Genomic DNA, 27,571 nt, shown 5'->3' on the forward strand with positions numbered 1-27,571 from the left:
AGATACAGAGGACTTTTGTCCCAGGATGGATTACACCCAGAGTCACATCAATACCTAATTTAGGTGGTTGGACCATGGGATTCGGGGATTTTGAACTAAGATTTAGAGATTTCTGCACTTTGAGTTGATGTGGTATTGGAGGGAGGCATTTGGAACCTTAGGGTGTGGTTTGCATGTGGCATGGATGTGAATCTTTGGAAACCAGAGGGCAGGGTGGTAGACTGAATAATGGCCCACTCCACCATCACCCCCCCCCCCCCAAAAAATGCCCCTAACCTAATCTTCAGAGCCAGTGAACACACTGCATGGCAGAAGAGACTTTGCAGGTAGGAATAAGATTATGGACCTGGAGATAGAGGATTATTCCGGATTATCTAGGTGAACCCATTCTGATCACCTGAGCCCAGAAAACCACAGAAGAAGGCAGACAGTCAGTCAGAGACATAGTGTGAAAGGCAGAAGAGATGACGAAAAAGGAGAAGCCAGAGAGATTGGAAGAATGAGCAGAACTTTGTGGGTCATCACTGGCTTTGAAGATGGAGAAAAGGGCCATGAACCAAGAAGCGGGGACACACGGCCTCTGGACACTGAGAATTACCCTGTCAACAGTATACAGGGACATCAGGACCCCGGTCCCTACAAGCAAAGGGAACCACCAGACTGAATGGCCATAGAAGTGAATTCTTCCCAAGAGTCTCTGCAGAGGAACTCAGCCCTGCCAGTGTCTTGATTTTGGTTTGTGAACAGGGGGTAGAGAAACCAGTCAGCCCCGCTAGACCTCTGACCCACAAAACTGTGCATAAATAAATGTGTGCTGGTTTAGCTGGTAAGTAAGTAGCGATCTGTTAACAATGTCAGTAGGAAACACACACAGTTAGAATTTCCACCACAGCGCCAGGCGCTAAGATACAGTGAAGTAATGCCTCCTGTTATTAGAAGACAAAGATTATGAATCTAGGATCTGTACCCGAGAAACTACCTTTCAAAATGTGACAATGCAGTTTATTCGTTTAAATTAAATATGTGTATGCATGGGGGCACCTGGGTGCCTCCATCAGTTAAGCGTCTGGCTCTTGTTTCAGCTCAGGTCATGATCTCACAGTTCATGGGTTTGAGCCCCGTGTTGGGTTCTGCGCTGACAGTGTGGAGCCTGCTTGAGAATTCTCTCTCTCTCTCTTTCCCTCTCTCTCTCCGTCCCTCCCCCTGCTCACTCGGTCTCTCTCTCAAAATAAATAAACTTAAAAACATTTTTTAAAAATATGCGTACTCATGAAAGTTCACCTTCCGCATGTGCTAGCCGAAACATAAATTGAAGTTTTACTCTTCAATTTCAATTTCAATTTCAAAAAAATTTCAAATTTTACTCTTCAATGTGGGTGGAATAGTGAAAAATAAATGGTAAGATGATATCTGTGCCACAAAAAATGTAAAACAAAAGTTTGTATTAGAACATCGAGACGGGTATGATTACGAGGCTGGATGAGTTAGCGATACAGGAAAGAATGCAGAATACTTTCCTGATCATATGAAACATGAAAGACAATTGGAACTCGGGAAAAATGTGCAAGAGACTCACGAGTCACATACAAAGCTATCTAAAATTTTCATGATTTTTATGAATTGATGAAGCATAAAAGTGAGAATCTGTTTTGCCTGATGTTTAAACTATCTTCAGTAATATTGTAATGAGGTGGGATTACACGAACGCTAAGGATGTACTTTATTTTACTTTCAATATTCAAAACTAGCATACAGAGCACAAACACATAGGGAAGTGTCATTGTATTTTTAGAGAAAAGCAATGATTGGCCACATGTAGGGATCACTGGGGGAGGAGAGAACCATAGTGATACAGCTTTCTTAGTGGGTCTAAAATCACTGGATTAAGATATAGGTGAAGGGATTTGTCGTGTAGACTTCTGAAGATAATCACTCCCAACATAAAAGCAAACAAAAATGTGGAAACAGAATCCATCCAAAGTGTTTATCCCTGGAGAAGAGTATTAGGATCGAAGAGAAAGAAAGGTAATGATGTTTTGGGGACCCCGGGTGGCTCAGTCAGTTAAGCGTCCGACTTCCACTCACGTCATGATCTCAGTCCATGAGTTCGAGGCCCGCGTTGAGCTCTGTGCTGACAGCTCAGAGCCTGGAACCTGCTTTGGATTCTGTGTCTCCCTCTCCCTCTGCCCCTCCCCTGCTCACGCTCTGTCTCTCTCTGTCTCAAAAATAAATAAAAACATTTTTAAAAAATGTTTAAAAAAGGTAATGTTTGCTTTCTGATGTTATTCGAGCATTTTTATTTCCATGCACATGTAATAATTTTCTCATTGCCATTATTGCCAGTTTATTTCCAAAGCATTTATTTTTTTATTATGAAAATGCTTTCCAGATAAACTCTCTTAGGTGGGTATTAGTAAAAGGTTATCATGTGGTCTTATCCTTACTACCTTTAAACAATTCCTATTGGGCGGGGGGGAAGAGCAGACAGTAAGTGGCCAAGTAAACAGAAGCATCCGACTGTCCCACTTCTGACTCCAGTAAAATAACCAAGGGAACATGAAAACTCCAAGTCATCAGAAAGGGCCCATCCACGTGCAAGAGACTGAGCCATTTCTTCAAGAAGAATGGAAATCAGATCACATTAGAGCATACCGGGGGCTCCCCTGCAAGAATTGAGACCTGTGATCCCACAAGTACTCGCTTGGAGGAAAATGGTTTACGGATCAGGGCGAGTTGAGAGAGAGCTGGCAAGCATTCTCCCAGACTTCCTGTGGTCAGGGCCGGCTGACCAGAGACATTCTCGACGGCCGTGCAGGGTCTCCAAGGCAAAGCACGGGCTTCCTCTCCAGTGCAGCACGAGAACGTCGGTAGAAGAGGTGTGGGTGACACGGGTATTGTAATACAGCATAGAGAAGATTCAGGTGAATGAAACTAACTTGGGAAGGGCTACCCAGAGCACTGGATCCCTAACTGCACTTCTAACCATCCTTGGTGGGGGTGGGGGTGGGGGTTGAGATGTCAAACCAAGTAAGTAATAAAGTCACTCGAGCTGTTTTGACACATCACTGTTAAAAGAGAAATATACAGAATATTATTTCCTAGGGCTGTTGTAAGAAAAATGTGTCACAATTTTGGAGGCTGGACATCTGAGATCAAGGTGTTGGGAGGGTTGGTTCCTTTTGAGGGATGTGAGGGACAGTCTGTTCCACACTTGTTACCTAGCTTCTGGGGTTTGCCGGCGACTTTGATATTCCTTGGCTCATAGATACATCACTTGTCCACCCGACCTACTCCCTGTGTCTGTTCACAATGTTCCCTCTGTCCATGTCTGTCTCTGTGTCCAATTTCCTTTTTCTTTTAATTTTTTTTTTTTTTTTTTTTTTTTTTTTTTTTTCAACGTTTTTATTTTTTATTTTTGGGACAGAGAGAGACAGAGCATGAACGGGGGAGGGACAGAGAGAGGGAGACACAGAATCGGAAACAGGCTCCAGGCTCTGAGCCATCAGCCCAGAGCCTGACGCGGGGCTCGAACTCACGGACCGTGAGATCGTGACCTGGCTGAAGCCGGACGCTTAACCGACTGCGCCACCCAGGCGCCCCTCTTTTAATTTTTAATATATGGACACAGATCATATTGGATTAGGTATCCCTTGGTGACCTCCTCTTGATTAAGTCTCTGAAGATCCTCTTTCTGAATCAGGTCACATTCTGTGGTACTAGGTTCTAGGTCTTTAATATCTCTGCGGGGGACTTGGTTCAACCTTTGTCACACAGAAAACAAAATATGGAATCTCATAAAATATGCTTTACATGAAAGCAGGAAGTTGAGAAGCAGAATGCTTCTCATGTATGGATGTATTGGAGAGAAGTTGCTCCAGGGTAATTTTACACAGCATCTACTCAATAACCTTCAAGAACATATAGAAACTTTAAGACAAGAGGAGAAGAGTGGAAAGGGAATTGGGCTGGGAAGCAGGCAACCATAACACTGGTCTTAGATTTTAAAAAGGAAATATTGTAGGGCAACAAAGAAAACTTGCAAATACATGCTAGATGTATTGCATCAACCATCTAGAAATCGAAATAAAAAAAAGGGAGGGACAAGCATGAAGAATGTAGGGGCCAAGTCCAAGGTGCTGCGGCATAGAAATGGAGACAGGGGATGTGAGAAGTTGAAAACGTACAACACATAAAACTGAGAAAAGAAACAAAGAAATGACAAGAAATATCTTGCCTGAGCTTGAGGACAATCCTATGGGCAGGTGAAAGCGATTCTCTCCATTCTGGCAAAATTTCAGAAATTAGATTAAATTCCAAACAGTCCCGAGTTCTGAGGATGAAGGCAATATCCCACAGGCTCCAGGGGAAAATATGTCTTTGACCACTGGACGTCATATTTCTCTTTCAAAAAGACTGGACCAGTATCCAAGGCTTCATCTGTTCTGCGGGAATCTCTCTCTAGCGTGTGGCTGGTTGGTCCCGCGCAGATGAGAGAAACAAGTCCCGTGGATCTGCCTCCCTAGGAGTGTGTCACGAGAACCCCACAATCCCTGTCACTCCCCAACGGCACTGCACTGAGAGAACAAAATGCTGGAGTCCTGTGTGACCACATGCATGAAAAGGCAGCCCAGCCTGCCTGCTGGCGGAGGTGTGCAGGGGGAAATCCAGGCATACGGGTTACAGTGCTCACCTCCACCAGGGGGAGGGCACGTCCCTCTCTGATGGCCACAGTAATCCCGTGATTTGTCCTTCATGCTGCCTGGTATGCTCTCGGCCTTGCAGTTCATGAAATAGGCTTGAATTTTTCCAGTATTACTCCCGCCACCTGTTCTTGTTCTTTTCATTTTTTCACCCAAATTAGCTCCTCTGGGTTTCTCTTAATTGCAACCACTAATCCCTGAATAAGATAGATATAAACTTGGGGCGCCTGGGTGGCGCAGTCGGTTAAGCGTCCGACTTCAGCCAGGTCACGATCTCGCGGTCAGTGAGTTCGAGCCCACGTCAGGCTCTGGGCTGATGGCTCGGAGCCTGGAGCCTGTTTCCGATTCTGTGTCTCCCTCTCTCTCTGCCCCTCCCCCGTTCAGGCCCTGTCTCTCTCTGTCCCAAAAATAAATAAAAAACATTGAAAAAAATTTAAAAAATAAAAAAATAAAATAAATAAAATAAAAAAAAAAGATAGATATAAAGCAATATGCAAACATTATTAATAATTACTGTGAGGGACACCTGGGTCGCTCAGTGGGTTGAGCGACTGACTTCAGTTCAGGTCATGGCTTATAAGTTTGAGCCCCATGTCGGGCTCTGTGCTGACAGCTCAGAGCCTGGGGCCTGCTTTGGATTCTGTGTCTCCCTCTCTCTCTGCCTTTCCCCCACTCTCTCTCTCTCTCTCTCTCTCTCTCTCAAAAATAAATAAACATTAAAAAAACTTTTTAAATAATAGTTACTAGGTGAGAAGATATAAAATATGAGTAATTTGGCAATAACTGAGTTTAAGACATCTGATGGTAGCCAAAAAATGATACAGAATGAGGAGATGGAAGAAACAAAATTTTGTTAACCTCCTTATCAGTGATACTGGTAATTAGACAAATCTAAGTTCAAGTGTGTATGGTTTTTTAAAAGCTAAAGTTCAAGTAGAATTAATAACAGCCAGGGGCGCCTGGGTGGCGCAGTCGGTTAAGCGTCCGACTTCAACCAGGTCACGATCTCGCGGTCCGTGAGTTCGAGCCCCGCGTCAGGCTCTGGGTTGATGGCTCGGAGCCTGGAGCCTGTTTCCGATTCTGTGTCTCCCTCTCTCTCTGCCCTTTCCCCGTTCATGCTCTGTCTCTCTCTGTCCCAAAAATAAATAAAAAACGTTGAAAAAAAAAAAATTAAAAAAAAAAAAAAAAAAAAAAAAAAAAAAAAAAAGAATTAATAACAGCCAGCATTTAACGAATTATGAAAAAAATAGCATTTAAATATGCTCACACAGAAAATGATAGAAAGCAAAGGGAGTGGTAAAGAAACAATTTTAAATGTTTGGAAATATTATTATATGATGATAAAAGCAAGACCAAGCAGTGTAGATCCGACAATAAATGTAAATGGGTTAAACTCCCCTTTTCAATCATTGTGAAACTTACATGTAGAACACAGTAGAGAGAAAATATAAAGAGACCAAGAAAAATTAAAATAATGGACAAAGGTATATCAGATGATGTATCTGCATGGATGCTAATACACGTGAAGTTTATATTAATACCAGACAAAATATGCTCTATACGACAAGAGGAATAAAAACAACAATAAAACTTCACCAAAAACAGTGTCATGTTTTCTTGATTTATAGTAAATGTCTAGTGAAAAATGTGAAGATTTATGAATTTTCTGTACCTGACATACATATGTCTGTGGCTGACATAATAGCCAAATGTATAAAAAGCAAAATAGGGGCGCCTGGGTGGCTCAGTCGGTTAAGCGTCCCACTTCAGCTCGGGTCACGATCTCGCGGTCTGTGAGTTCGAGCCCCGCGTCGGGCTCTGGGCTGATGGCTCAGAGCCTGGAGCCTGCTTCCGATTCTGTCTCCCTCTCTCTCTGCTCCTCCCCCGTTCATGCTCTGTGTCTCTCTGTCTCAAAAATAAATAAACGTTAAAAAAAAAATTAAAAAAAAAAAAGCAAAATCATTACAACTGTTGTTGTAGAAGACACATTTCTCGGTGGGTGACATTCTAATAGGCAAAAAATATATAAACACAGAGACTAAGCATTGTTAGCAATGTTAATATTTGCAAAAAATAGCAAGATAATAGTTTTACATAATGCAAAGAAAAACCACAAAGAAAATAATTAGAGAAAATCAAATTTCTTAAGTATATGTATTTATTTTGTGAGAGACAGAAAGGGTGCACAAAAGTGAGGGGGAGGGACAGAGAGAGAGGGAGAGAGAGAATCCCAAGCAGGCTCTGCACTGTCAGCACATGGCCTGAGGCTGGGCTGGATGTCAGGCACCCATGGGTCCTAACCTGAGTGGAAATCAAGAGTCTTATGCTTAACCGTCTGAGCCACCCAGCTCTCTGAGAAAAAGAACTTTTTTTTTTCTTTTTAAATTTTTTTTTTCAATGTTTTTTATTTATTTTTGGGACAGAGAGACACAGAGCATGAACGGGGGAGGGGCAGAGAGAGAGGGAGACACAGAATTGGAAACAGGCTCCAGGCTCCGAGCAGTCAGCACAGAGCCCGACGCGGGGCTCGAACTCACAGACGCGAGATCGTGACCTGGCTGAAGTCGGCCGCTTAACCGACTGCGCCACCCAGGCGCCCCGAAAAAGAACTTTTTTAAAGGCCACATGCTTGAAACTAAGGTAAATAAAACTTAAAGTTAGTGACAAAATTAGTTTTGAAAAGGTATCAGCTGACATTTTTAAAAAGCCATCAAACACTCTTTTAAGTCACTTAGATATAAAAGGAAATGTACATTACGGTTACAGAAAATGTAAAATCGTGGCAAATTAAAACATGAAAGAATTGGCTAAAGCTATTCTCAGAGGAAAATTGAAAGCAATAACTAACTTATTAAGGAAAAACACGAATTCAAACGAGTAAAGTAGGATTCAATTCAATATGGTTACAAGGGGGATAATAAGAGAAGATTGAACAAAGGATGAAGAAGGAAATAACATAATTAAGAAATTGATGCATTAGCAAACAGAATAAATATCAGAACATATCCATTATTTCAAGACCTGTATCTCTGATCATGCAAAGGAAAGTGGGCAAAAAAAAAAAAATCTTTCAAGTCTTTTTTTTTTTTTTTTTTTTTTTCAACGTTTTTTATTTATTTTTGGGACAGAGAGAGACAGAGCATGAACGGGGAGGAGCAGAGAGAGAGGGAGACACAGAATCGGAAACAGGCTCCAGGCTCCGAGCCATCAGCCCAGAGCCTGATGCGGGGCTCGAACTCACAGACTGTGAGATCGTGACCTGGCTGAAGTCGGACGCTTAACCGACTGCGCCACCCAGGCGCCCCAAAAATCTTTCAAGTCTTATCAGGGACAAAAAAAAAGATGAAATAGAGTATTAACAATAAAGAAGATATAGAAGCCTAGTCTTCAAATATGCATAACTCTGCATTAATACATGTAAAACTATCAATAAGACAAGCTATTTTTAGAGAAATATGAATGATCAGACTTGACAAAAAACCCTCACAGATTGATAGCCATCAAAGAAACTGTAAAATTATGCAAATGACCTTGAAGAAAAGCTGGTATCCAGAAAGTTTTTTAGATTCCAAACTAGAGTTTCTAAAACTCCGTAATTATGTATATAGAATACACATACATATTGTGTGTATATTACATATATAATCTCACTTAGTAATATACACAAAGTTTAAAATCACTCCTACCAAACCAAATAAAGATTAACAATGTGCAGTCACACATACTGAATAGAATCTTACTCACATGTGAAATCTATAAATTACATGCACACTTATGTGTGAATATATGTGTCTGTATGAATAAACATTTGGGAAAACAAATGCAGCAGTTTCTTCTTGTTTCTTCATTCATCCTAATGAAGTCAGATTTGGGGTGATTTCTTCCCCTTCTTTTTACTTTACTGTTTCTTAAACTTTTGCATTCAGAAAAATATTAAGCATATTACTTGTTCAGATATCTTAATAGACATATATTTCTGGACTTAAAGATGGTGAAAGGTAAATTACTGAGATAATGAAGGATTATATTTAAATATTATCATGTGTTTATTTTAACCATTTCCTTAGAACATTTGATATTCCTGTACTTAGATAATATTTGTAATGACTAGACTAGAATAATTGTTTTGAGCTATTAAAAATAAGGGTCTTCCATGAGTGGTTCAGACCAACTGAAAACAGAAAAAGAATTTGAATTGGATGATTTTTAAAGTCTTTCTTCATAATAAATTCTTTTTTTAATCTTTTTTAAAAATTTTGTTATAATGTTTATTTATTTTTGAGAGAGACAGAGACAGAATGCAAGTGGGTTAGGGGCAGAGAGAGAGGGAGACACAGAATCCAAAGCAGGCTCCAGGCTCTGAGCTGTCAGCACGGAGCCCAATGCGGGGCTCAAACTCAGGAGCTGTGAGCTCATGACCTGAGCCAAAGTCAGACGCTCAACCGACTGAGCCACCCAGGTGCCCTTAACCTTTTTAAAATTTTTTAATGTTTATTTTTGAGAGACAGAGAGAGAGAGAGAGAGAGAGGGAGACAGAACGTGAGCGGGGGAGGGGCAGAGAGGGAGGGAGACACAGAATGGGAGGCAGGCTCCAGACTCTGAGCTGTCAGCACAGAACCTAATGTGGGACTTAAACCCATGAACTATGAGGTCATGACCTGAGCCAAAGTCAGATGCTTAACCGACTGAGCTACCCAGGCGTCTCCCCCCAACCATAATAAATCTGATTCTATTCTTTGTCCCAACTTACAAAAGCAATAATTATTATGTGAGGTTTTACTATCTGCAGGCACATTCTAAGCAATTTGTGTATATTATTTAATTCTCCAAAAAAAACTCCATGAGGCTGGTACTATAAGATAGAATAGTAATTCCTATTATTATTATTATTATTACTTAATGCCAAATGGCAGCTAATGATTTGTTAGAGATTTCAAATAGAGTATTTTGTAAGCAAAATGTATCAGAACATTTCATTCACTGAAAATTTCCCTTTTCCCTTTCGTAACCCTTTCCCTTTTCCCTTTCGTAACCTTTTCCCTTTCTAATATATATAATGTGCAATGAATTTCATTTGTGCAATGAAATTATTGCGTGAGAAATGAATTTTCATCTGGAAATAAGTTCTGGTAGTCCCTTGAATGATGTGGAAGACTCAGCCGCTGGGGGTAGGTTTCCCAGGAAGCATGTCTGTTTCCCAGGAAGCAGGTGGTTGATCCCGGAAGTGCACCTGCCAGGGGGTCAGGGAAGCAGGATTCTCAGAGGGACTGTATCTGGAGCTGGAATGGCCCTTCACAGATGCCCTGATGATCGAAGGCAGATGCCCAGGGGCCGAGAGACGGTTTCTGGACCCACCTGCCGGTATTATTCTAGCTGGGGGAATGAATCAGAGATGGAACAGAGCAGAATGAGATACAGAAAAGTACAGTGATGTTTTCTAGGCAGACCCAACAGAAAAGAAATTGTTTTTAGGCATAAATCTGAAAGGATGGAAGGATGGATAAGGTTCAAAGAGCTTTTGCTCTCCTGGACAAATAGGCCGCATGTTTTCTGGGAAATCTGATCCAAAGAAATGTACAAACTTCTCCATCTAAGCAGTTCAGGCAGGTCCCCTTCCCAGGCCACTCACAACCTTGCTTAGGTGCTCCATTGCAATACTTTCTCCTGCAGACATTGGATCCAGAACGCACAGGCTTCTCGCGTAAACAATAAGAGATGAACAAACCAAGAAGAAAAAAATGACTTGAAGAAAACAGGGCCCCTGCAGGGAGGAAATAAAATGTGACAAATAAAAGCTCTGCAAATCTTTCCACGATGAAAGAATACATTGCAACTGGGAAATGAGACCAGTCAGTTCAAAACAAAACAACAACAACATTCGGAGTATGTGAAAGAACTCTTGGAAATTAAAATGTGATAGAAAAAAAAAAACAAAACTCAATAATATCATTACACAATAAAAGTCCCCAAATCCTCCAGAAAGTAGAGCAAAGAGATGCAGTGGCATAAAGAGAAATGAGATAAGAGAATTCAAAGGCAGGGCCCAGGGGCGCCTGGGTCGCTCAGTCGGTTAAGCGGTCTGACTTAAGCATCTGACTTTGGCTCAGGTCATGATCTCACAGTTCATGAGTTCGAGCCCCACAGCAGGCTCCACACTGAGTGTGAACAGCCTGCTTGGGATCCTCTGTCTCCCTCTCTCCCTCTCTCTCTCTGCCCCTCCCTCTCTCTCTCTCAAAAATAAACATTAAAAAATAAAATAAAACTAAAAGGTGGGGCCCAGAAGCCCAACAACTGAAGATGGGTGTCATGCACAGAAAGAAATCTGGAGGATAAGAATTTCTGAACTAGAATTCCGTGCTCAGCCAAACAAGAAATTAAATATGAGGTAGAATAAACACACTTTTAGGCATGCGGCATCTCAGAAATTTGCTCCCAGGAGCTTTTCCTTATGAAGATGCTACCTTGGTCCACCAAACCCAGAAAGGACATAGGAGCTATTTCTCAATAGGAGAGCCACAGGATAGAAGCTGCAGGTGTCCCCAGGGGGTCGTTCATTGAGGCTGTCAGGCTGGTGGCTGTATGCATAAAAGCAACAGGTCCAGATCGTGAAAGACTCCGGGAGATAAAGCTGATAGAACATCCCCATTCTGCCGAAACAACTGGGAGGGATTTGGGGTTGAAGTCGTGAGTACGTAGGAAACTGTTAGATAATGATTAGTTCTTGGAAAACCAGAATGGCGAGGGACGGAGATCTCCAGGTGACTGCATGTCTGAGTTAAGACTTGTTTTGACAACGTCGTAATACAGGGAAGCATGCTGAACTTAGAGTGGGAGGTGCATATGGGCTGAAAAATGAGTATTTTATCCTCACGTGCCCTAGGGGGAGGTCTATAAAGATAAAAAGGGAAAAAAATCAAGAAAAGCATAAAACAGGTTATTTCCAGAAATGTAGCTAAATACAGAAACAGCAGAAAGAGGCTCAAGTATTTGTCTCTGAGAAGGAAAAATTGGGGCTGCGGGAGGTGGAAGAATTTTTTTTTTAAATATCTTGTGGAATTATTTGATTATTAATATATATGCATGTATAACTCTGAAAAAATCCTATAAAAGGATGGACAAGGGGGAAAGAAAGTGTGAATTTTATCAGTCAAGCAGAATAGTACATTTATGGGCCTAAATGAACTGCCTTATTCTTTCTGAAATGACTTTAGTTATACATCAGTAAACTAGCTTCTGAACACATTTGGAAGAGCTTCTTATTTGGATGAAATTGTCAAATATATATATTCTCACTATTAACTTTCTAAAATGTTGATCTAAATGAACTTTAGATTTCTATTCTTATAATCTTAACTATAAACTCTCTTTTTTGTAGAATATAATTTGGAAAATGTATACTTCAATAAAAGATTAGTCTACTAGTGAGGTATCTTATTTGCAAAAAGAAAATATCATACAATAAAAATGTCGGAGATGCAGACCTCATTAATTCAGTTTTTTTTCCGTATTCTATCTAGGAGAAGGTGAAGTTTACCTTTGAATGCCTAAGAAGAAATGAATATTGTAAGCATCATTATAAGGACATCTTGGTCATTTCTTTAAAAGAAACTGAAGATTGCAGTGTATAATATCTTATTTAATAGATTTTTAATTAAACAAATATGTATTGAGTTTATTCATGTAATAAGTGCTTGTTAAGTATCTGTTTTGTTCAGGCATTCTTACATAGTGGGAACACAAAGCTGAAATACATAGTTCCTGCTTTTAAGGTGACAGATGAATAAGGAAATTGACATAAAACTAGCACTTATGGTGAAAAGGACAGATAACAATTGAAGAGTTCCACAGAATATACTAGCAGCCCAGGAAAGAGTATAGACTTCACACAGGCAATGTCAGGAAAGCTGAACTTGAAGATAAATGAGAGTAAGGTCTATGAGTTGATGGAAAAAAGTCCAGGAAGAAAAAGCATCTTGAGAAGTGGTGAAGGTATCGTGTGCTCTGGAAGAACCGGCAGTTCAGGCTGTCTGTCTGGAACATTGGCCAATGAGTCTGCAGAGATGGGAAAAGGTATTTTAGATTGTATTAGTTAGGTGGAGACAATGAGACACTACTACTAGCTATTATTATTAAGAGGAGCCAAATTTTTCATGCTTCTGTATACTAGGCACTAAGCCAAGCTCTTTACAGACAAAATCTTGATTTAATCCTTGTAACTACTCTGTCCTCACTTTTAAAGTTTCAAGCCTGAGGATAGTATAATAAAATCTGCGTAGAAAGTTTTTGCTAACACTCTTCAAAAATGTTGCTGTCAGGTAAAAAAAAAAAAAAAGATACAAAATGGGTTCTGTAGCTACTTAACAAAATTATATATAACAGAGCAAGAAACAAGATTGGAAAGATTAGAGGTAGCCAAGTATTTTATTCTTTTCACCAATTTGAAAGTTTCTAAAATATCCATGTATCAATTTAAAAATAAGAACAATGTATTATTATAGAGGAAGCAGGGAAAGGAGAAGGGAGGAAGAGAAGAGATTCTGGGAGGAGGGAAGATAAAAGAGAGGGGGCAGGCATTCCTGGAAAGGCAGGGGAGGTTGGAAATAGAACAACAGAGAGCCTCTTCCTGCAATGGTCCAGGCATAAGATAGGTCTTCTGCAGTAGAACAGCAAATGGAAGAAAAAGAACAATATTTACAAAATAAATCCAACGGAAATGTCCCCATTGGATGCTTAGAAGGCTCTGCCCATTCACCAAGAAGGCGAGCTAAGGACAGGGCGAGGTCGAGAGGAAGTGATTACTAAAGCTGGTTCCTAGAGCTATGATGTTACAATTGTTCGGTTGTTTCTCTTAGCACAAGTAGTTACTGTTACTTTACCTGTTACATCAGTTAATCGCATTCCTTCTAAAGAAAAAGGATGGTTGTACAGCCTTGGTCACCAAGCTGATCCAGAACCTCAGGTTCTGATTTTGGACCTAATGGAACCTCTCACTCTGTATTCATCACAACCCAGAGCTTCCCTGGTGTGGCCTCCGGGAATGTAAAAAGAGCGCAGTGAGGAACTTAAAAGTACCGGTTGACTATGTGTCCACGTTGCATTGACTTGCCTTTCCTTTACAAAATGCTTAACTGCCTGTAAGATTTTGTGGATCAGAACGTTAGCATAACAGCTTCACTGTACTGTGTGAGCTCCTGCCCGTGGCTCTTGGCGCCTTTTAACCGGGCCCTGTCCTGTCTTCACCCTCCAGGGCTCTACGAAACCTTCCTAACCAATGATGAACCCGAATGCTGTGATGTCAGGAGAGAAGAGCGCCCCAGCAAGCCCTCCAGAGGGACGGTGGGGACCAGCGGCCCCTGTCACAGGACGTCACTCACAGTGTCATCAGCAACCAGACTGTGCAACAGCAGACTCAAACTGTGTGTGCTCGTACTGATTCTCCTGCACACAGTGCTCACGGCCTCCGCGGCGCAGAACAGCACGGCGCTGAGCGTAGGGGGCATCAACGCGCTGGAAGACAGCTCGGCGCGCGAGGAGTAGCCGGAAGGGCCACCCCAGGGCCACCAGGGCCACCAGGGCCCCGCCGGGGCGCACCCAGCACCCGCCTGCTGCCGCTCGGACACACTGGGTGCTTTTACCCTCCAACCGCTTCTCGCAGGGCCTTTAGGGTAAAATCTCAGAAGATGGGCCTGGATCCAAACGAGGACACAAACACAGCTTTTTATTGACTAAAAGGCTGTAAAGTGACTTAAATTTCTCACACCATTTTATACACTGTGTTTTAATGTTTGGAGGTTTTATTTGCTTTCCTTTGATTTTGGGTTTATTTGTTCTTTTATTTTTTTGCACTTGTTAATACAGGATTTATTTTTTGGGGATGGTTTCTCAGAGGTAAACTAAGTCTTCACTGTCTCTTTCTCTCTTTCTCTCGCTCTCTCTCTCTATATATATATTTCTAGTCATTGTGTGTGTTCATCAGATAGTTCTGTCTCTATGTCCTGTCAGTTTCTATTAGCGGAATGATTGCTATGACCTCGCGGTATATAGCAAAATACAACAACAACAAAAAAATCATAAAAAAATAAAAAAAGACAAAAAAAAGAAAACAACAAAAAATAAAAATAAAAAAACCCCTAACTCTTCCCTCCCGCTTCCGAAAGCGACTGCCTTCCCCGCCCCCTCCCATCCCCAGCCCCTCCCAGTCTCCCTCCCCAAAACCCTCCCTATCCCATGCTTGCCCCCAATCATCCCATCCCCACTCCCGACTCCCCAATCCCCTTCCCCCAACCTTCCCATCCCCGCCCCACCCCCCTCCAGCCCCTTCCCAGGCCCCGCCCCCGCCCGGTCCCCGCCAGCCTCTTCCCAGGCCCCGCCCCCGCCTGGTCCCCGCCAGCCCCGCCCTCTCCCCGCCCCCTCTCAGCCCCAGCCCCGCCCCCAGCAGACAACATCGCTTGCTTCTGTCTGTGCAGCCGCAGTGCGGGCGCGCACGCTCCGCGGTCCTCGGGCCGCTGTCGCCGACCCCGCCGGGAGCAGAACAAGGGGTTCCTTTTTAGCTGAACAAACAAGTGCTCTCCATGGTAGGCGGAATCAGACAGTTAACACATTTTTATGTTGAAAACAAAACAAAAGCAAAGAAAACCACCATGAACTACGTTGCTCCAGCTCCCATCCCCCGAGGCCCCGTCCCTCGTCGCCGTCGCGGGTGGTCAGGCGGCCGCGAGCCCGCCCAGAGTCAGGACGGGCGCGGCTGGATGCCCCTCCTGCGGGACTGCGGGCGGGCTCTCGTGCGGGTCTCGGCTCGCTCGGGCCCTTGCAAGGGCAGCAAAGGGACTGAGGACACAAATCTGGGTTTCTTTCTCCTCCTTTGTGGTCGTGGAGGAGACCGCAGAGATGCTCAAACACCGGCAGAATACAGAATATATACAATTTTACCCCCGTATTCCCCCACCTATGATTTTTAAATTATTCCAGGTATAAAGTGTATGCAATTCTGCATTATCACAAAAGAAGAACTTGTTTAAAAAACAAATAGGTTAGCCATTTTCATTCAAGTGCAAAAACTCTGTCACTGGAACACGCTCTAGGTAGTTGACAAAAAGAGAAGAAATCAGATCGCTCTGTTTGTATTTTTTCTTTTCGTGGGAACATTTCACCTGCTGAGTGTACATGAATTTGCTTTCTAAAAAAGGCTTTTATGAGTTTACAGTAGAATCAGTGGAAGGAAGAGTTCATAAGGGCTGTTTTTAAAAAAACAAACAAACAAAACAAATAATTAAAAAAAACACTTTACATTCCTTCCTATACTCTAACTACACTTGGGAAGTGCACTTCAGATATGTTTGCTGTGTAGCTGGGAGATGAAGGAAAACCATAGAAAAGGTCCTCGTAGCGAACAAAATTTAGTTATTAACTTTATAGCTATGAAATTCCCCCAGGCATTTGTTTTTGTTCAAACAAACTTTAATCTCTGCATCATACTTAACCCTGCGACATGCGTACAGTATGCATATTTTGTTTTGAATAAAAAAATGTTTTGTTCCAGTCTGTTAAGAATATTCAAAAAATAATAAAGGTATTGCTTAATAAAATTGCTAGAATTGTTTAGCAGTACATGCACAAATATTTTACTAGATTCTTCGTTTTAATAGTGTTTTGTTGAGACTGAAAAATCCTAAAATGGTCTGCGCAAATACAAAAAAAAAAAAAAACCCGCCAAAATGCAAAACTCTCCAGTTTTTGTTCCTTTTTTAAAAATTGTTTTTTATGCAAATGCCAACACACATTCACACATGCGTGCACACACACACACACACACACACACGATACAGTATTATAATTACGGAAATACGATGCTATTTCTGGGGCCACAAGAGGGTGGGAAGAGGTGCTTGGGGGACATTGAGTTGCTGCAAGTGTTAAACACTGGGAGAACCGTGCATGTTTAAAGACCATCTAGTGGTGGACCACAGATTTCAGGGGAGTTGGGGGATGACTAAAGTAGGGGAGCAGTGGGGGAAGGATACAGGGGGGGCTGACTCATGAGAAAGGATTTAGGAGTTGAGTTCTTTTTCAACTGACCCCTTAAAGGCTTTAAGATATATGGCCAGAAGGGGCACTTGGGTGACTCAGTCAGTTGAGTGTCCGACTTCCTCTCAGGTCATGATCTCACGGTTTGTGGGTTCAAGCCCTGTGTCTGGCTCCATGCTGACAGCTCAGAGCCTGGAGCCTGCTTCAGATTCTGTGTCTCCCTCTCTCTCTGCCCCTCCCCTGCTCACACTCTGTCTCTCTCTCAAGAATAAATAAACATTAAAAAAGTTTTTTTAAAAAAAAGATATATGGCCAGGAAAAACTGTGTTGTCACCTTCATCTACCTCTTCTGTGCAAAGGCCACGCCACGGTCCATTTCTTCCTTGTTCCTCATGCTCTTGTTTGTGCCCTGGGAATTTCCATTCTGTGGGGAAATGACAGATCAACACAGATGTAAGTTCCACCCACTCTCCTGATAAAAAGTTACTATTTCAAGACGCTGGGCAAAATGATTAAAAAAAAAAAAAATAGCCCATAACAAACAGGGTTTCATTTTCTCTTAATATCTTTTGCAACTGGTTAAAATTCTTTTCAAATATAGAGGGATTGGAAGATTCCACTGCGCCATGTTTGAGCTTTAGTTTGGGGAGAATGGCAGCGGAGAGAGGGAGACCAAAATCCAGCAGTACCTTACCCTACAGGTAAGCCCTCCAGAAGACAATCTCAAGAGTTGGGAGAAACAACACAGTATCTAATCGTACTTTGAAACTATAATTTAAGTGAGGACAGGGTGGCGGGGAAAGAAGGAGAACCAGTTATTTACCACCCGTCAACCAGTGTGGGAATTGTCTCTCATTCCGGTAGAATTCTTTTCTTGCCATATACATTTATCCTTATCCTGTGAGAATCATCTCAGTGCCTCGTATTTATTACTGTAAACGCATATCCCTGTGTTTCCATGGACACAGGGAACTAACGTGGCTTTTCAGGGGTCAGCCAAAGGGTCCAAATGGGCAATGGCTCCTTCGCAAAGTCAAGAAACAGCCATTGAAGATGCAAGTCTCATCACACTCATGGGCCATTCGAAGTGGCTTTTCTACTTGATCAACTTGCGCATGTTAATTCTGACACAAAAAGTTCAGACCTGGCACCTTGGCAATCATCATCCCATTCTATTTTTCTTGTAGTAGATATCCACTGCATAGTGGATAATGAATTATGTATTAAAACAATTATTTCTGAAAGCAAATTGCAAATCAAGAAAATACTACTTGATCCGCAAATGGGTAGAACAGATTTCCCCAGGTTTATTACTGTCTTTATTTCTGCAATAGGGAAAGCCCAGCTTGTGGAAGATTTTGATTCTGCAAAGCCAAACGTCAAGTAACACAGTGTTACTCCTTATTACGTTTGCATTTGGCGAAGCTTTACATTGTTCTTTCATTAAAAAGATAGTAGCTGTATCCTTCTCCTCTCCCACCATATGGTAAGTGAAAATTGTTCATTTAAATGACATCACTAGGAACAAAGGAGTGTAGCTCCTCACCAATGAATTGGTGCCATTTAAGTACTAGAACCTGTAGTCATTAAAATAAAAGGAGGCAGGCAGCAAGGGAAAGAAGGAAGACAAGAAAGAAAGAAAAAGAAAGGAAGAAAGAAAGAAAGAAAGAAAGAAAGAAAGAAAGAAAGAAAGAAAGAGAAAGGAAGAAAGAGAAAGAAAGGAAGAAAGAAAGGAAGAAAGAGAAAGAAAGGAATAAAGAAAGAAAGAAAGAAAGAAAGAGAAAGAAAGAAAGAAAGAAAGAAAGAAAGAAAGAAAGAAAGAAGGAAAGAAAATAAAAATGGATATTTATATGAATGAATAAGAACATTATTTTTTCCAGGAAAAAACTAAGTGAATGGTGTATTTGGGAATCAGCTCTGTGTGCCAAGGAGGTGGCATCTGATACCTGGACAAGATTAAAACCCTGGTAGATCTGAGGCTTGTGTTCTTTCCAGGTAACAGCTAAACTTGTTAGTGGAAGCATTCAGTCAGTTACAAAAGGTGCATCTTATTTTTACCAGAACTGCAGACGGGTATTTAATTATACACACACGCAAACGTATACATAAGGAGACAGGCTATACAGCTACAGCATACCTTTATAAGTGTATAATATATGTATAGACATAGCTTTCAAGTAAAACTTGAACCACAAAATTATTCAGTCCATGACAACACACACATAACATTGTGATAAGTGATTCCTATTTATTTGCTAAAGGTTGAACAGTGTGCTCATTTAAAAACTATACCTACTTTGGGGTAGAAAACAGACTTTCAGAATGTCTCCATTAATGAAAGAATACCAATTTTTAGGTAACCAGAATCTTCTCTATCTTTTAAGCATTAATGATGTTTAGAAAAAAAATGGAATATGGCATGCAGGTATTGAGCAATGGTGAATATAAGTCTTTAAATGGGAGGAAGAAAAAAAAGTGAATGGAATAGCACCAGCCTAGAGCTCGAACCACCTCTGAGAGCAAATTCCAAACACTGTCCCTGGAGCCTAGTGAGATTCTTAGGTCTCACACATGCTTTGGGAGTATAAGTTATTTTCTCGAAATTCTAAGATACTTATAAAATTCCTAAGTTTTAAACTTAAAAAGTTAAAAACTGTAAAAAAAAAAAAAAAAAAAAAAGGAGCTATCTGGTGTCATAAGCCACATCTGCCCACATTTCATTTTTTTGCCCCCTGGGCTGCTACTCTGCTCACTGATTTGAAGTAAAGGAGAAGAGGTCAAGGGGAACGTCCTGATGAAACACCTAGGCAAGAAGTAGTAGTATTATGTGCTTTTCAAATTCATTTTTTACTGTAAAGAAGCACAGGATCTCAGGGGCAAAGCCATCGTTTGGGTACCTACTTGGCACCTCTTAACATGTGGCACAAGGAAGCCAATGATTTTGAACACGAGATCACACACATGGGACTACTTGAGGCGTAAGTGAGATAAAGGGAATAAATGTGCCTGGACAAAATGGCGTCCTCAGTAACAGTTATGATTACTCGTTGGTGAAGGGAAACTCACTGTTTACTTATGGGGACTGCTCCTGGAAGTCATTCAGAGTTGCCGGATTGCACTGGTGTTTGTCTTAGTAACATGTTTTTAGAAACATTTCACACCTTTAGTCTAGCAAACTGACCACAGATGAGTTTTCAACATTTTTAAAAAATTTATATATATTATAGAATTAAAGTGAGCTCTAGGGGTGCCTAGATGGCTCAGTGTGTTGAATGACTCTTGATTTTGGCTCAGGTCATGATCTCACCGTTTGTGAGATCGAGCCCCATATTGCGTTTTTCACTGACAGCATGGAGCTTGCTTGGGATTCTCTCTCTCTCTCTCTCTCTCTCTCTCTCTCTCTCTCTCTCTCCCCCTCAAAATAAATAAATAAAAACGTTAAAAAAAAGTGAGCTCTAATGACTTTTAATGTAATCAGCTATTGTTTCTTTATATGTCTTCCCCTCCCCGCCACCCCAACCCCCACCCCCACCAACAAAACAACAAAAAGTAGAAGAAACCCATAAGAATTGAGAGGGGGCTCCATGTACAAGTATGAATTGATCTAAGGTGGTCATAGAAACACTGATGCAGCCTCCAAGTGGTTTTGAAAGTGCTCGTGGATTTTTTTGTTTTAAGTACAAATCTTTGACACCTCTGGATTCCATAAGCAAAAACACTACAGTAAATTTAAACTTACTCAGCATGAACATGTATCTAAACTGAATTGATATCTGTTTGTCTTAAAATAATACTATAATTTCCATGGAATGAAATTACAATGAAAAAAACTAGGAAGCCTGCAAAGTTTTTGATAAAGTCTAAGTAAATGGATTAAGCAGGACTCTTGAGTAACATTTCTTATTTCACTAATTCTAGTCTCGGGGGAGCCTATCGCCTCCCCCCCCCCCCAGATATTTTAATGTATTTGCATGCTTGACCCACTCCCTACTTCTGACTATAACTGACATCTTCAAATGCTTTCATATTGACAACTGTCATTGAAAGCCAGACTGTGGATATTGATCTATGGATAGAGGCTGTTACAGAAACAGTAACTATTTCTCCGAAAGCTTTCAGCTCCTGTAACACCCACTGCCCAGAGCTACCAACTGTTTGAATGCTGGATACCTACAAAGGCATTTGTTTCGAAAAGCAAGTTTCAATGTGTGTCCATTTCTCATGGACTGTGCCGGAAGGAAAGTGCACGTTCAAGCAAAAGTTAAAGTTCTCTGTGGCCATTAGGAAAAGGCCGAAAGGAAGACTATTATCTCTGTTACTTGTTCTTTGTACTTTTCTTCCTTTTCCTCCCTGTGACTTTTATTTTCATATCATGATAAGCATCTGAATGTTTGCACTTCAACTTAATGGGCCATATTTCCATTTTTTCATAGATTTATTGATGTATGATAGATCAAAAAATAGGAACAACTCTACAAATGCCTATATTATTTAATTTTTTTCTAAATTCACTAACGTACTCTTAAGTAAGTAGAAACATAGAAAGAAGTACTCAGACCAATCAATTCTGAAAGACTAAGAATGAAGTAAAAACAAGCCAATCTCACTAAACTATATGTAGTATGCTGGCAGCTAGATGGATGCTTTCTTTCTTTTTTAAAAAAATTTTAAATGTTTATTCATTTTTGAAAGAGAGAAAGAGAGAGACAGAAACAGAGTGTGAGCGGGGAAGGGACAGAGAGAGGGAGACACAGAATCCGAAGCAGGCTCCAGGCTCTGAGCTGTCAGCACGGAGCTTGCCCCGGGGCTGAAACTCACAAACCATTGAGATTGTGACCTGCACTGAAGTCAGACACTTAACTGATTGAGCCACCCAGGTGCCCCAGGACGCTTTCTTTCTTAAATTGAAAATTCTTAAATCATTAAAATATTAAAAATTAAACATACTGAAGATTTTTTTTTAAAGCCACTGGTAAGGTTTGTTTATACCTTGTTTCTTTGGTCAGCTAGCTTGCTCATTTCAGGTCAATTTGCTTTTTCTCTCACTATCATTATGTTGCTGACCCCAAGTGACTCCTCTCAGAATAGAATTGGCCAAATTTCTCTATGCAAATAGGTTATTAAGCTTGACCGTTTGGCAATGGAGACTTAAAAAAATTATCTAGTTAAATATAAAGGTTTCAGCATTTTATTTAGCTTCTTTCTTTTGTGTCTTCATTTTATCTTTTTATTCTTGGCTATCTCTTTATATGGTATGAAAAAATAGAGTGGCACAGTTAAGATAATAATTTCTGCTGACTTTGTTGATCTTTGGATAAGACCAGGGGACCACAGCCGTGGATTGAAAGTGACCTAAATGACTTGGTCCGTCCAGCTGCAATCTCGAACTGTGGAAAAGACCAGGGAACCACCGCCATGGATTGAAGGTGACCTAAATGACTTGGTCTGTCTAGCTGCAATCTTGCTTCCAAGGTCAACATCCTCTGTCATAATGTCTCCAGATAAACCGTGTGATGATGTGGCCATATAACCTTGGCTCCTGCTGAGGCAATTGCCTAGAATGTCATTATAACACCAGAAATAACATGTCTATGTATTTTTTCCTTCCCCTCAATTCAAAGGGCGCACAAAAGTTATCAGTAAATGAAATATAACAGCAACAAAATTTGCTTCTAAGCCTTTAAGTAATGATTCAATTTTGATGAAAATCTTGGAAAACATTTGCTGCATTGGTTGAGCCAAAGCATTTTGATTTAACGTGATTCTCCTTCTAAAATGCAATACAGGGGCACCTGGGTGGCGCAGTCGGTTAAGCGTCCGACTTCAGCCAGGTCACGATCTCGCGGTCCGTGAGTTCGAGCCCCGCGTCAGGCTCTGGGCCGATGGCTCGGAGCCTGGAGCCTGTTTCCGATTCTGTGTCTCCCTCTCTCTCTGCCCCTCCCCCGTTCATGCTGTGTCTCTCTCTGTCCCAAAAATAAATAAAAAACGTTGAAAAAAAAATTTTTTTTAATGCAATACAATGAAATAAAGATTTGGATTCACAAAACATACAGTATGATGAATAAATAATAAAATATATTTTAAATGTTCTCAGGTATTTTTACCATAGAGTCTAAAATTTCGTAGTTTTCTTTTTAGTGTAGTTTTTCTTTCCCCTTAAAACAATGTAGGTTTTTTTTCTTTTTTAATTTATGTGGTTTTTCAGAAAATGTCTTTCCATAGCTTTCTGAATCTCTTCAAATTTCATACTTATGTTCAGTAAGACATTTGAAATTAAACTCTTTACTCATCTGTTAGGCCCAATATATATCAAAGTCTTTATATTGTTACAAGTTGTTATAAGTAGATTTAATTACTTGCTTTGATTCTGACCTCTTTCCCCTTTTCTTGCTCCTTCCTAATTTCTACTGCTCTCTCTCCTCTCTGTCTTTGTCTCTGTCTTTGCCTCTCTGTCTCTGTCGCTCAACTTCAGGATTTTGAAATGAGCTATCTCAATCTCTGTCAATGGCATTGTTGAACCACATGGACTGTCCTATGATTCTTAGAATTGAAAAGAGAATTAAATGATCTTATCAGAAAAACATGAAATTAAAAGATGTGAAATACATTAAATACTTTATAATTAGAATAACTTTGGTTGTGCAACCAAGACCCTTTAATCTTCTAGTGAGAACTTTGGTGCTCTAATTTATTACAATGCCTCACAAAGAAGTATTGTTTTCAAAATGAGTTAGGTGAACTGTCAAAGCATGTGAAAAGCACTAATATAATACCCTTATAAGAAGGCATTTGCAAACGACGACTTTGACTTCTTCAAGGTTAGACATTTGGACTTACATATGTTATAATAAAATACAGAAAATTTACTTTCAACATTTGATTTTGGAAAAAATACGCTCCAACTGAAATGTAAATTTAGCCTCCCTAGCCATCCAATTTTATTGCATACATTTTTTAAGCTATTGAGAAATTTTCATTTTTATACTTTTAAGGAGAAGTAGCCTCTTAACAAGAGCCTCGCCCTCTGACAATGCCCACAACACCTCACGACACCACTGATTTTGTATGTTTCTGAATAATTTGCGAACTATACACTAACTAGAACTATAACTATACTAACATTACTCCTTCAAAAGAGCAGATATATTTTGAAAGATTGAAGACTAGAGAAAATACCTTAAGCAATTCTTTCTTTTAAGAGTAATCCATCTTGAACTTTATAACCCCATGCAATGACAAACCACAGTCAAATCCTGCAGAATTTTTATTTAATGTATCAAATTCGCATGCGATCTCATTCACAGAAACAGATCAACACCAGAGTCTTTCTTCTTTTCCTTGTGAATTTGGCCAATCAATCTATTTCTCCCTCAAGCTTTTCTCAAAGGTGAGTGTAGAGTGAAAATTTATTTCTTGTGCCGTTAGAGGGAGCAGGATGAAGTTCAGGCACAATATTATTTGTACTCCTGTCACAAAGTCCCCAGTATGCTCAGTGCTCATCATCTGAGGAGACAGCACTGTATCGTCCAGGAAGCACACACCCCTGTTGACTAAACTCTCCGGAGAGGACTGGGAACCCATCCTGAAGTGGCAAGCAAGCTTGAATCAGGACAAGGTGTGGAGGAAGGGGGTATATTTCTTTTTTAAATCATATGATGGGGGTGCCTGGGTGGCTCATTCAGTTGAGCGTCCGATCATGAGGTCATGATCTCCTGGTTCATGGGTTCAAGCCTACCCTTCAGGCTCTGTGCTGACAGCTTAGAGCTGGGAACCTGTTTCAGAGTCTGTCTTCCCCTCTCTGCCTTTCCCACACTTGCGTTCTGTCTCTCTCTCTCTCAAAAATAAATAAACATTAAAAAATTTTTTTAAAAATCCTATGACGAACACCAATAAAATTTCTGGGCAATAAAGACGTGTCTTACAGGATTCAAAGAAAGCATTATATATATTTCTTTTCCTGTGTTTTTATTTTATTAAAGTTTCCAGAAAGGGTTGGGGGGGGGGGATTGGGGTTTAAAATCAATACTTAATACCTCTCATTTTGAGAAAAGTATGGATATCTTACATCCATATATTAGTTTCTTTTAAACATACCCATAAACTGCCCACATTCATGACTTTCAATCCTTTATTGAAAAAAAAATTATTGAGAAGGCTTCTACATCACTGGGACTAAGCTAGGCTTTGGAGAAACAGATACAAAAGAAGTAATTTTGATCTCTCCGAAGTTTCTGGACCAGTGTGGGAAAAGGGCATATAACAATGATGGAAAGAGAAAGTCAGGAGCGCGGCAAATTTAGAGGACTCTGGGAGCACTTAACTCTGATTGGCAGGGGTTAAAGGTTCACAGGTAAAGTGACATCCTCATCATCAAGTAGGAGGTTAGCAAGCAAAGAACAGATGGAGTATGTGGTCATGTGCAGAAGACCAAAGCCAAAGGGACCTTTGTGTACAGGGCAGAGAAACGTGCCAAGAGACCCTCATGGTTGGAGAGACAAGAGGCTGCTCTGATAACCCAGCTTAGAAGCTGGGATTTGAGGGGCTCCTGGGTGGCTCAGGTCATGATCTCAGTTCACGGGATCGAGCCCTGCTTTGGGCTCTGCATCGAAAACAGGAAGCCTGTTTGGGATTCTCTCTCTCTCTCCCTCTCTCTCTCAAAAATAAATAAACATTTAAACAAACAAAGAAACAAACAAAAAGTTTGGATTTGACCCTCAACATAAGACAAAGCCATCAGAGAATATTTTAAAAATTATGCCGCATAAGGAACTTCATGCATTTAAAATTTTTTCCTGGGCAGGAGTGTAGGGCATCGATTGAGGAAAGGAAGGAAGGAAGAAACGAACGAACGAAGGAAGGGGACTGTAACATCAGTGAAAAATAATGAGAGTTGGAGGAAGTGCGGCAGTGAATGAGACAGAGAAGAGGGGTGAATCCGGTCAATACTATGACGTAGAATTAGTGGGGCCTGATAATCTGAATATGAGTGTTAAAGACAAGTGCAAGACAAAAAAAAAAAAAAAAAAAAAACGAAAACAAAGACATGAAAAGGAATCTCAGTTTTCCAGTGTGGCCTTTCATTAAATAAATCCAGGAAGAAGAATGGATTCGCGGTCGTCGACAACCCGTGCACATTTAGAGACGTTGCGGTCGTCCAGGGGGAACTGTGTCATGGCAGCATAGCATACACTGTTAGGATAAAGCTACCTCCTCTCCAAAGAAGAGAACAAAACTGCAAATAGCTCAGCACAGCAGACTTTACTTTCTGCTTCCTTTAACCCCCCGTGGCCACCTCTGCTGTGGCGACTTCCAAGGCCCAGACTTCTTGTGTTGTGTCCGAAGCCTTGTCTGACCCTCTATCAATCCAGGTGAAGGGGACAGTGTGGGAAAGGTGCATCCACTTTCTAAACATGACAGCGACTGAAGCTTCGGAGATCAGAGCTCTGGGGGGAAATGAGTGACACCAGGTGCATTGGCTAAAAGCACACGGAAGGCTGAAAGGAGACGGAACTTTTTCTTTAGGCATCTGTCAAGGTCAGGCACTCTTCGTACTTCATTTCTGGCGTTCACAACAAACCTGCACAAATGGTGTTTTTCATCCTAAATATTTAGAGGAGGTACAAGTCTCAGAGAGAGCATGGAAGCAGGTCAAGGTCACACAAGTAGTGAACACCTGTGTTTGCACTCAAGTATGATTTTTCTTTTCTTTTTTTTTTTTTTTTTTTTTAATTTATTTTTGGGACAGAGAGAGACAGAGCATGAACGGGGGAGGGGCAGAGAGAGAGGGAGACACAGAATCGGAAACAGGCTCCGGGCCATCAGCCCAGAGCCTGACGCGGGGCTCGAACTCACGGACCGCGAGATCGTGACCTGGCTGAAGTCAGACGCTTAACCGACTGCGCCACCCAGGCGCCCCTCAAGTATGATTTTTCTAATGCCAGGCCCTTCTGCTTCTGTCACAGAACTCTGCATATAACCCTGCTCTCTTTCATCTGGGAAGTGACCAGAATGAATAAAACTAGTTAAAATTCAATTTTAGCCTTAAATAATAAAAACAAATCGCAGTTTTAAAATTTTTTGAAAAAATGTTTATTTTTGAGAGAGAGAGAGAGAGAGAGAGAGAGAGAGAGAGTGGGGGAGGGGCAGAGAGAGAGGGAGACACAGAATCTGAAGCAGGCTGCAGGCTCCGAGCTGTCGGCACAGAGCCTGATGCGGGGCTCGAACCCATGAACTGCAAGATCATGACCTGAGTCGAAGTCAGACACTTACCAACTGAGCCACCCAGGCACCCCACAAATTGCATTTTTAATTGTAAAATACGTGGGAAAAATTCAGTGACCTTGTCTGGGGAAAGCGACCCCATTTTTCCACTGTTGCCTTTTGGTCCTCAAGGTTAGTGAATTTGCAGAATGTTCGATGCACAGATTTCTCCTTGTCAAATCTCTGGTCTTAGAATGAGGGTTTGGCTTCAGTATTGACTAAAAGTATGATCGTATCACATGCCTGTGGAACTCCAAAGAAAATTAGTTGACGCTAATTGAAATAGAGTACCATGGCGTTCAGGTCGACGGTCAAGATGAATAATAGACACTATCTTCAATTTTGACAACTTTATGACTTAGTGAAGGCTCCAGGCACACGCCTTCAAGAGAACGGGCAGCTACATTTACATTCTAGGTCTGTTGTTGGCAAGTGAGCAAATTATCTTTGTACTCAATGATTTAGTGGCTGGGATTCGCTCTTTCAAAATTGGTAGTGAAAATTACTGTTTTTCAGAAGGAAATATATCAAAAGGGAGAAAATAAGTGGTATTACCAAGGACATATAAAATTAAAGAGTGGCTTATT

General features: G+C 41.0%; 1 protein-coding gene across 2 annotated transcripts in view; it reads left to right on the forward strand.

Moving 5' to 3' along the window:
• NALF1 (NALCN channel auxiliary factor 1) overlaps nt 1-14,982 on the forward strand; it is a 631,265-nt gene extending 616,283 nt beyond the window's left edge. Inside the window, exons 3-4 of one of the 2 annotated variants that reach the window (XM_058743067.1) lie at nt 12,218-12,263; nt 13,948-14,061. In XM_058743067.1, the coding sequence (XP_058599050.1) occupies nt 12,218-12,240 (23 nt within the window). In that variant the 3' untranslated portion in view covers nt 12,241-12,263; nt 13,948-14,061. Of the gene's footprint in view, nt 1-12,217; nt 12,264-13,947 lie in introns of both variants that reach the window. The other variant, XM_058743057.1, reaches the window with a different exon arrangement.
• The last annotated feature ends 12,589 nt before the right edge of the window (nt 14,983-27,571 follow it).

Source organism: Neofelis nebulosa, chromosome 1 (genome assembly GCF_028018385.1).
Source record: "Neofelis nebulosa isolate mNeoNeb1 chromosome 1, mNeoNeb1.pri, whole genome shotgun sequence".
In the NCBI taxonomy this organism is placed as follows: Eukaryota; Metazoa; Chordata; class Mammalia; order Carnivora; family Felidae; genus Neofelis; species Neofelis nebulosa.